The sequence below is a fragment of the Magnolia sinica genome, chromosome 1 (genome assembly GCF_029962835.1).
Source record: "Magnolia sinica isolate HGM2019 chromosome 1, MsV1, whole genome shotgun sequence".
Lineage (NCBI taxonomy): Eukaryota > Viridiplantae > Streptophyta > Magnoliopsida > Magnoliales > Magnoliaceae > Magnolia > Magnolia sinica.
Genome location: NC_080573.1, coordinates 2,641,869 through 2,652,900, shown reverse-complemented (window position 1 = coordinate 2,652,900; position 11,032 = coordinate 2,641,869). Strand labels below are relative to the sequence as shown.

The following is an 11,032-nucleotide window of genomic DNA, read 5'->3' as shown; positions in this document are numbered from 1 at the left end:
CCCAACTGAGTTTACTCAGTACGATAAGACGGTACTGAGTTACCCTCAGAACACCCTGAGAGCTACATAGCAGAAAAACCCAAAATGGATGGCCTGAGATGGCTGCCAAGAAACCGCAACAGAAGCTTATACATTCTCAGCAAATGCAAAGCTTCTGCAGCCTCATTGGAACATATCACCAGCTCTAGCTTGCCATTCAACAAACCAAAAAGCACCCATCCAAACAAACCACAGCACACCAGCTCCTTTTTTGGTAAAAAACCAGGACTAGACTGTCTATTGCACCACACCAAAGAAGCCAGGCAACACTGCTACACTCCAAAAACAGATTCAAACCATCTTGTTGGTGGTCTATCTATATTTGGATATTTGAAGTAGAGCAATGTTTCAATTCATCAGGCAAAACAACATAATTTTTTAATGGGACTCATGAATACTTCTTCAGGTTACTCTCCAGTTGCTACTCCAATTGCTGAAGCACTTCCATTGGAATGTGATGGCATTTTGCGAAGGGTTGAATAAAATGCTTTAGCTATTAAACATCTCAATGACCCGATAGTATTTTTATTGTAATAAGATGATGTCTTTGACTTGGTACATTCATGTTAGCTGAACATGAAATAAAACAAAGAAAAAGAAAAGCATAGTCATATATTCACCATCAATACAAGCGCACTCCTAGGCCAAGAGTCTAAAAAAAAAAGAAGAAGAAAGATCAAGAGCTTGTTAAAAAAAGTATCAAACGAACACTTTTTATTTTGAAGTTTTTCTTAATATAACTACCAATAACATCTCAGTAATGACTGAGATAAGATGGACCTTCACCTGATAATCCCGACCTAACTTGTATGTCTCGGTGAATCCTGGCCCCGAGATATAAGTCCTTGATTGCGTGCATTTTATTGACAACATCTTTCATCCCCATTCGTTCTCTCGGAGATTCTGAAGAACACAACACACCAATTTTGACCATTGAAATCAAGCAGTCCTGCATTCTATCTTTTGTATTGATATCATTTCTGCTGTCTTGAGTAACTTTGGTTTCTTCCAAGAGAAATGGATCTACAATCTCCAGTAGCTGTTCAGGCAAAGCCAACTTAGCAAACTGATGAAGGCTTAGATTATCCGTAAACATGTCATTAGTTGGTCCCTTCCCAGTGATCATCTCCAATATAAGGATTCCATAGCTGTAAACATCTCCTTGTGTAGATGCTTTACCGCCCATCGCATACTCTGTAATTCATACATCTCATATTGGAATGTAAGTGATCATTCATATATGAATAATATCAAAGGTTGAATTTTGAGAGAGACAGATGAGAGTGATAAGAAATATACTATTCAACCAAGTAATTGGCATTTTTTTTTAATATCTAAATTGCTAACATCAATTGCTATTTTGTGAACTTGTAAGTCCTTGCAAAGATGTTCTACATTGAACAAGGCTCTACTACTCAAATGAAAGAACTCAATACCCCAGTTTTACATATATATATATATATATATATATATATATATATATATATATATATATATATATATATATATATATATATATATATATATATATATATATATATATATATATATATATATATATATACAAGTTATTGTTATGATTTCACATCTTAACTAAAGGCATTATCAGAAAAGAATTCTTCATTCCTATACCTTATTATGGTGTTATTCATGTGGGGTGCCAGTGAGTACCACTTTGTATATCTAGATCTTTAAAATCAATGAGATTTTGATGCCATCAAGTTTTGAATCTTGCTGGGTGTGGGTCCTTTAAGGACTTTTTTTATGACCTGGATTTGGATAAATTGGGTTCAGTTAGGCATCAGGTCATTGGACCTTCATTTTGATATGGGCTCACGGCTCTTTAATGTAGCAGTGATGATTTCATTAGCGATGACTTGGTCCAATCAAAATGCAGGGAATTAGAAATTTCTGTTTCACAGGAACAGAGGATCATGGCTCTTTCCACACAAATGATACAGGTATGAGAATGCATGAAACTTTTTAAATAGAAAAGAAAGCATGGCATGTGAAAGTTGACATGCAACATCCTATGTGAACATTGCTTATCTAAATAAATATATATTCACTATGTTAATTGATATCCATTCCAGTTGAAGCCTTATAACTATATATTACAAATTAGAAGTTCGACCCACAGGCAAAATAGTGCTAACAAGGTAACTTCGTGGGAGATGTGAATGTGGAATGCTCCCCAGGTATAAGATGTGCAGGCAGTCCACTCATACGGGAGGCGAAATATGTCATTTGAATGAGTATATTTAGCATGCCTCTTAAAACTGCTCGAATGATTTGATAGGCCTACTTTTGCATATGGTTCATGCTAAGAGCTACCTGTTCCACATGCCAAAGTAAGCATGTGTGGGGCTAGAAAACCATTTGGAAATGGTTGACAACTTCCCATCCTCAAAAGCTTTTACATGACACCTCCCCTGTCTAGCATGGCCATCCACCCCAAAAAAAAAAGGGAACTCCGAAAATTAGGTTGATCCAACCATTAAGTGCACCTCACATAAATGTGTGTGTGTGTGTGTGCGCGCGTGCGTGTATCATTGTTTTCTATGGCATGATCCACTTACTAATTAATTAGATCCACTTGATTTTTGGTCTCCACTTTCTTTGTGAAATAATAATAAAAGGAAATAGATGAATACCTGGAGCAATGTAGCCAATAGATCCCTTTATGCCAACCGAGCTGGATTGAGCAACTTCAGATATGAACCTCGCTAACCCGAAGTCACTCACATGAGCAATCATGTCATTATCAAGAAGAATGTTACTCGGTTTTAAATCACGATGAACGATTGGTGTCTGGCAATGGTGATGTAGATAATCCAATACAAGAGCTACATCAATAGCTATATTTAGCCTTTCGATGAAATTTAAATTCCTTCTCAATTGGTCATGCTCATCTTTGTGCAACCACTTCTCTAGACTTCCATTGTGCATGTACTCAAAAACTAAAGCCTTGAAGTCGTTTCCCTTAAAATCAGTGCTCGAGCAACAAGTTAAGACTTTAATAAGATTCCGATGCTTAATGTTTCTCAAGGCTTCGCATTCAGCCATGAAGCTCCCCAGAGCTCCTTGTTGCAGAAGGTTGAGCACTTTGACGGCGATAAGAGTTCCATCTCGATCTAGCATTCCTTTATACACAGAACCAAAACTTCCCGTGCCAATCAGATTTGAAGAAGAGAACCCATCTGTTGCTTTAAAGAGCTCTGCATAAGACAGGTTCATGAAAGGATCCTCCGCAGAAGGCACAGCAGAAGATTTTCTTCTTGACTTTCTTACCCAATAAAGACTGGTAAGGAAACATGATAATGAAATAAGACACAGGACAGCGACAATTATTGAGATTTTCACTTTTGAAGCAAGAGACATCCCACGTTTCTTGAAAGCTTGGCTACGGCATGGAGGCAATTGTAATTCTGGAACGCCCCCACAAAGCTTACTATTTCCGAGCACTGAAACTTCACTGGCATTTCTGAAGACCCCTTGTTTTGGTAATTCACCCTCAAAATTATTGAAAGATAGATTTAGATAATTCAAAGCTGAAAGGTTCTCCAGGTACTGTGGAATCTTTCCAGACAAGTTGTTGCGTGAAAGATCCAGATATTGAAGGCCTCTTAGAGTACTAAATGCTGGAGGAATTGATCCTTGAAAGAAGTTCCCATCCAACCGGAGATACTCTAGGCTGAGACAATTGCCTAGCCAGCTTGGAATTTTTCCCGAAAATTTATTATTAGAAACATCCAATCTTCCAAGAGCTTTCAAGTCACCGGCTTCATATGGCATATCAGTTAAAAAATTGTTTTGAGCTTGGACTTCAATCAGAGATATAATGCTGAAAACTTGTTTCGGTAAGCTACCGTTGAAGTTATTATTTCCTAGGTACATGAATTGCAAGTTTTTGCAATTACCAAGAGTTGAAGGTATGCTCCCCGATAGATTGTTTCCAGATAAACTGAGTAAGTATAATCTGGTGATGTTATCTAAGGAAGACGGAATTTGCCCTGATAATTCATTTCTACCAAAGGAAAGTATTCCCACCTTTTTAAGCTTCACAACACCAACAGGAATCGTACCTGTTAACAAGTTATCTTCCATAGCCAACACTGTTAAGTTGACAAGATTCTGAATTCCAGATGGGATGCTTCCAAATATCCTGTTTCTTCCAAAAGATAGTATCGTCAGTTGAGTTGAAAGATTAGCAATGGAGTCTGGCAACTCACCACTGAGATGATTTGTGTCTATTCCCAGACCTCGCAAGCTACTGCAATTGGTCAAAGAATCGAGAAAACCCAAGTCACGTGCTTTCCCAATTCCAAGCTCATTTCCCCACAAACCCAAGTAGGAGAGACCCTTGAGACTTCCAAAATTCAGAGGCACAGATCCGCTAAAACTATTGCCACCAAAGTCCATAAATACGAGTCCAGAAGCATTGGGTAATGACATTGGTATGGGTCCTGTGAAATGGTTTACTGGGGCATAAAGGTTTCGGAGATTAGGAAGAGTGAGGCCTAAGTTGGGTGGGAGGTTTCCATGCAATCTGTTCACTCCCACGTCCAAAACATAAAGAGATGAGAGATTGTATAGGCTTGGTGGAATTGTACCTGACAGTTCATTTTGACTTATGAGAAGAGAGTTTAAGTTAACCAATCGATGAAGTTCATCTGGTATACTGCCCTCCATACTATTTTGTGAGAGATAAAAAACAAAGAGAGACGAAAGGTTTCCAAGTGAAGGTGGGATGCTTCCTATAATATTATTCGTACCAAGTCTTAATTCCATGAGCTTCAATAGAGAGCCAAGCTCAGTTGGAATCTTCCCTGTGAGTCGATTTCTGGAAAGACGAAGGACTTGGAGTTGTGCACAGTGGGTCAGATTTGCTGGAATTTCTCCAGTGAATGAGTTATTGACCAGACTAATAAACCGCAAGCGGAACAACTGACCTATCTGCTGAGGAATCGCGCCATGAAAGTTGTTGTCTTTAAGAAGGATTCCCCTGAGGAAGGTGAGGTTTGCTATGAAGGGAGATATGGTGCCCACCAAGTTCTGGCCAGTTAGGTTCAAGGCAGTGACCCTTTGAGGATGCTGGCGACCGCATGTGACTCCTTGCCACTGACAGAAGTGGAGAGTATGGTTCCATGATCTCATGGAACGGTGAGGGTCGTCGGTTATCAGATGTTTGAAGTCGAGCAACGCAAGCCGATCGGTTTCGTTGGAGAAATTCGCAGCAGATCCCAACAACCATGATACTTCCACGGAAGAGAGAAGGATCGTGTGGAAAAGGAAAGACCAAAACGCTCTTACGCTCATTGGCGGTAGCTCCATGATCGAGTTCGTAAATGCAGGAATGACAAATAGAGAGTGGATCGATTCTCCTTTTATCTACAGACCAGGCCTCATTGATGACTTGCCCAGCCAACTAGCGGTGTCGATGGAATTTTGAATGGGTCGAAGGCCGGGACCTAATGATTTTAAAATCCGTACAGAGACCTACCCTAGGTCCAGCCTGTTGACAGACCTACGGCCCCTATTTTCTACGAGGAATTTTTCTTTGGCACCGTTCATTTGGGGGGATTCGTAGCTATGATACCATGTCAAACAACCGTTTACTCTAATGACCTGTTTAATTTTTGAACGCTCGTGTAAATGGATAATTATTACCGTTTCACCCATTTGAAAATCGCGGTGAATTTCTGCCTTGAAAATCGGTTTAAAAGTGATAGTTTAAATTTTTGAACCTATTGGTGATGGATATGAAATATCTGTTCTGTCTATCTGTTTTAACACAACAATTTGAGGTATAATCTAAGGACGCGGATTTCCTGCGAAAGCCTTTCGCAGGAAGTTCCTGCGCTGGGAATGCAGATGGGGTCCACCGTAATGTTTGTTGGGAATCCAATCCGTCCATCTATTTTGTGAGCTAATTTTAGGAGATTATATCAAAATTGGATAGGATCCAAGATTCAAGTGGTCTGTACTAAAAGAAAAAGTATTTAGGAAAATTCCTACCGTTGAAACCTCCCCGGCTTCGACAATGAGGTTTACATGCCATCCATACCGTTAATAACATCATTTCTACTGGGATGAACTGATAACACAAATATTATCAAGATTCAAAACTTCCGTGGCCCCACGAATATTTCAACTGTGGACGTTTAATTATCACGTTTTCGGAGCACTTGAGAATTGGATACGATTCATCTTTGGCCTCAAGTCTTAAAATGAACTCACAAAATGTATGGACGGTGCAGATTTCTCACAAACATCCCAGTGGGCCCCACGTGCGTTCCCAGCGCAGGAACTTCCTGCGAAAGGTTTTCGCAGGAAATCCGCGTCCTCAAAAAAATAAGCACCAAAAAGAGTGCACGAGGAAATAATTATTTAGCATTCATACCGCGTTTACCATTGACTTACAAAATCAAGCAGTCGGGCGTGTTTGGCGTGTTTGGCGTATGGGACGGGATTAAAAAAACGTAATTATTATATATTTCCCCTGTTACTGTTATTTCATGCTATATTTGTAATACACTACCCACTATCATTTGAAACTATTGAGAATAACGCGTATGTATTGTATTCAAATTATTCATCTATTTTGCAAGCTTATTTTATACAATGAGCCTAAAAATGAGGCAAATCCGATACTTATGGGGCCCCAAAAAAAAGGTTCCTATGCAAGGATTTTGGGTGGAGCCCACTACACTATTTGTGAGAAATCCAACTCATCCATCCGTTTTTTAATCACATTTTAAGATATTTTATCAAAAATAAGGTGGATCCAAAACTAAAATGGTCCACACAATAGGAAACTTTTTTATGAAACAAATACCCTTTTTCTAAATTTTTATGTTGCTTGGAAGGTATTTGATAAAATACCTGAAAAAAAATTTGATGTTGTTTTACCGACAATGGGATTTTGAAGATGCAGTCTAAGCGTTTGTGGAAATGCCACATAGGCAAACTCGACTCGAACTCGGCCTGAACTGGCCCAAGCTGTTGACTAAACCGAGCCGAGCTAGCCAGTCAAGCTCGAGGACCGAGCTGAGTCGAGTTCGAGCTGAGGTCAGCTAGTGGCTGAGCCGAGTCAAGCTGAGGCAAGCTCAACTCGGATCGGCTCAATGTACACCCTTATGTTTGAGGGACGGGAGATCGAAGTAAAATTTTAAAAAGAGAAATACATATATCCAAATACTCCGACTGAACAACTTTTGACCCCCAAAGTATCTAAATAGACAGATACATCCAACTCAACAGTAGAAGATTGAGAATTGCGACCACTCGCAAATTGTTTAATATATTCAGGCATGTAACGCTCCGATTTTTAAAACCCGAGTACGAGACTCGTTTCAGAAATCCGGAAGTTTATAAATCAGAGAATCAGCGAAAATGCAAACTCAGAGTGCGATAGCAAAATAAAGCATAGATAATTATATGAGCCCAAATATTTGACCCACCCAGCTGGGGGTCTTAGTTACAAAATTCTATAAGTTCCAAAATACTAAACCACTGAAATTAAAATATTAAACTACTGATTAGACCCAAAATACGCCGCTGCTTCTTGTTGCGGCTTGCCCTCATAGTACTCTTCCTTGAGCTCTACGGTCGCGCCATCAAGGCCAGCATCGTCATTCTCTACATCCGTCCCTGTATATTCTGTATGGTTGGATAGTTGATGAATGAGTAGCCAACTCAGTGTGAATTTCTCTCAAGATTACACATTGCCACCTTAGCAAACATAGTTTAAAGGAAAATAAAGCAATAATCTAAAACAGGCAATATACAGTCTTATAAGATGCATGAATGTATGAATGCACATCGACCTGGGGATGCATATCCAGTCGGACTTGGGCTCGTCACCCATGTAATCATCGACCTGGGAATGATCATCCAGTCGGAATAGGGGTCGATAGTCGATAGTCTGGGAGCTAGCGAAACGATACCCCAACAACTTTAGGGCATGTGTTACAGCATCCAAAATTAGCCATCCATCATCGCCAATATGTTATGAATGCATGATTAGCTAACCGTTATTAATTCAGTTACAATCAAGCAATTTAAGTAACTCAAAGGTCACTATGGGGGACTCGTCACCCCGCGTAGGCCGACAGCTCGAGCATAATGTCCCATGACCATCATCTTCGGCTCATGAGGTTATCCACCTTAAGATGTTTTAATGAGATCCCTTGATCGCAAATGACCCTAGTTCGAGGGTCCTACTTTCCCACCCATTTTGTCTAATTACATCCCAAGTATAGCTTGCATACCATTATGGAATCTTCCACGTGTAACATTATGAGATTATATAAAGAAGCAATCAGGTTAAACAACATATGACTTTAAATAAAACATGCGGGGATGCATCAGAATTTTAAATAATGATTATCGACAATGTATTGCCAAGACATGTGAATAGTAATCATTTTTCAAGGGTTAGCTAGCATGTGAGCCTATCGTATGGTATCGCAATTTGATATTTGTAATGAACACAACGACCTTAAACTAATGATGGCAATCTAGCACAAACTATGTTTATCTAGCTTGGAAACGGAAAGCCCAAGGGGAAAGTCATCACTTGTATGGTAGTGTTTACGAACTCGGTCCAAGTCTTCCTGTAGCCCGGGGTCACTTAAGGAATCTCCTAAAATTACAATTTATAATTGTCAGGTATTTCCACGGCTTGGATTAATAGATATATCACAGTGAAGTCTCATGGGTGGTGTGGGTATGCAACACATCGTGAGGTGGGCCCCACCCGTCCATAGGGCTGGACGGTGTGGATGAAGAACACATACATCAAAGGTATGGCCCACAGCCACATGGTCGGTGTAAGTAAATACTTACGTTAGGTTGGAATCCACTGCCTAAGGAGTGTAGATAAAACACTTATACTATGGTGGGGTCTACTGCATAAATGAACAGTTTGGATGAACCACATACATCAGGGTGGAGTCCACGTGTGTGGCCCACAGAAGTTATAGTGACCGGAAAGTATTTTGGTATTTCGGTCATCTATGAACATCACGGGGGCGCATCTAACGAAAGGTTCAGGTGCCATTGACGTCACCCATGGCAGTACATACGCTCCATGTTAGCCACCCTGCTAGGGATCGACACCAGGACCTCAAGTGTTTGGAAACGAGGCATCTCCTCTTAGTCCGTCAGTTGAGCTATGGACCTAGGTGTTTAGATCCAGCACTGGACGTCCACTGACGGACGGTCTGGAGACATCTATTGATGGACAGAGTGGATTGTTCAGTAAGGTGGGCCACGTCCAGACCTTGGATGGTCTGGATTAGAATAAACTTATCAAGGTGGGGTGAACAAAAACATCAGGGTGGGCTCCCACGTGGTGAGGCCCACATAGAATATGTGTGTGTGTGTGTGTATATATATATATATATATATATATATATATATATATATATATATATATATATATATATATATATATAGTTATATTTTACTTATTATTATATTATTATAATATATATCTATTTTCCCTTCAACATACATGTCAATCGTCCAGCACTGGACGTTCATTGGACGGCCTGGACATGACGTTCGTTGATGGACGGTCAGGATGAAACATGGAGGTCCAGGACTGTTGAAATGGATGGACGGTTGGGAGGCAATACGTACCTCAAGGTGATACCCCAGCTTGCTGACGTCAAAGGCAGCTCAAGCTGCAGGGGCCCACCGTCCCCTGGACAACATTTCATAATGGTGGACCCCACAGATTCTGCTGACGTCAGCCAACAGTACCATTCAAAAGAAAAACGGTTGGACGGCAGAGATGCATTATTTACGTCAATGGGGTCCCACCTGTTCCATGTGGGAAACAGATGGACGGCTAGATGTTACTGCGCGTGGGTGGACCCCACAGGTTGTATATCTGCATATATTTTATAATAAAATATTATTTTATTTATTATACTCTCTTTTTCCTTTTTTTTCTTTTTGTTTTTTTTTTGAAAACACGTCCTGCATGTGAGCAACCCACCTGGAGTTTGGTGAGGCCCACCAACAATGGTGCTGGGCCCATGGTGGCGTGGTGTGGTCCACCTGGTCTGAGAGAAACCCAGGTGCAGCCCCCTTTCAGTCGTTGCAAGGTGCGGCCCACCTGCAATTTGGTGAGGCCCAACACAGTGCAGCCCACCTGTCAACGGAAATGGTCTTCCTGCTGCATCCATTTCGAATCCATTTCCGGCCCTGATCCTAGGCTCAAACATGGCCCATCCCTGGGCTGTTTTTCAACCCGCATCACCGCTCAATCGGAGGAACGGTGGCTGCCGTTTCTTCAGCCAAAGAACGGCCCGAACAGAGCTTGTTTCCGGACGGTTTTCAGCCTGATTTTTGGGGCATGTTGCAGCTTAAGCGGAGCTTGTTTGCAGGCCGTTTCTGGACTGTGTTTCAGCCCTTAGCTGGGGTTATTTGCATGACATTGTTTGGCCTCAAACCGGGCCTGAATTCAGGCCATGTTCGGCCTTAAAACGGTGCTCCAATCACAGGCTATTTTCCGTTTCAAAACAGAGCCTGTCTTTTGGCTATATGTGCAGTCCCCGCTGATGGTTGTTATTCAGCCATGAACGCGTGTGGTTGAGGTGTGATGGTCCATAGTTTGGGTTTATTTTAGAGTTCTAAAAAAAATGGAGGGAAGCTTCTACCTCTTTCAATCGGGTCCGACCCGAGCTTGGGCTGACACGCACACACCCACCTCCTTCTCCTTCTTCCTCTATTTTCTTTCTCTCTCCCACTCAAGTGGCGTGGCCGTGGGCTCACACTGACTCGGCTCGGTCCGTTTCTCACGGATTGAGTTGGGGCAGTGAGTGCCAGGTTCACCAAAACGCTCAATTTTCTTCTCTCTCTTCTCTCTCTGTTTCCTTCCTTTCTCACCTCTCTTTCTGTGTGAAATCTGAGAGGGCTGAACCTTCCCTTTTATAGGCAGGGAGAGAAGAGATCCAGTGGCTGAGATTTGCTCTGCAAA

The 11,032-nt window shown here is 41.2% G+C and overlaps 1 protein-coding gene across 1 annotated transcript; it reads right to left on the bottom strand.

Annotated features, from left to right (window-relative positions):
- Nucleotides 1-542: 542 nt before the first annotated feature.
- On the bottom strand, nt 543-5,373 carry LOC131217011 (probable LRR receptor-like serine/threonine-protein kinase At3g47570). Its single transcript, XM_058211729.1, has 2 exons — nt 2,694-5,373; nt 543-1,233 (listed from the first exon to the last, which is right to left on the bottom strand). Exons 1-2 carry the CDS (start codon nt 5,371-5,373, stop codon nt 794-796), a joined length of 3,120 nt encoding a protein of 1,039 aa, XP_058067712.1. The 3' UTR covers nt 543-793.
- Between the last annotated feature and the right edge of the window lie 5,659 nt (nt 5,374-11,032).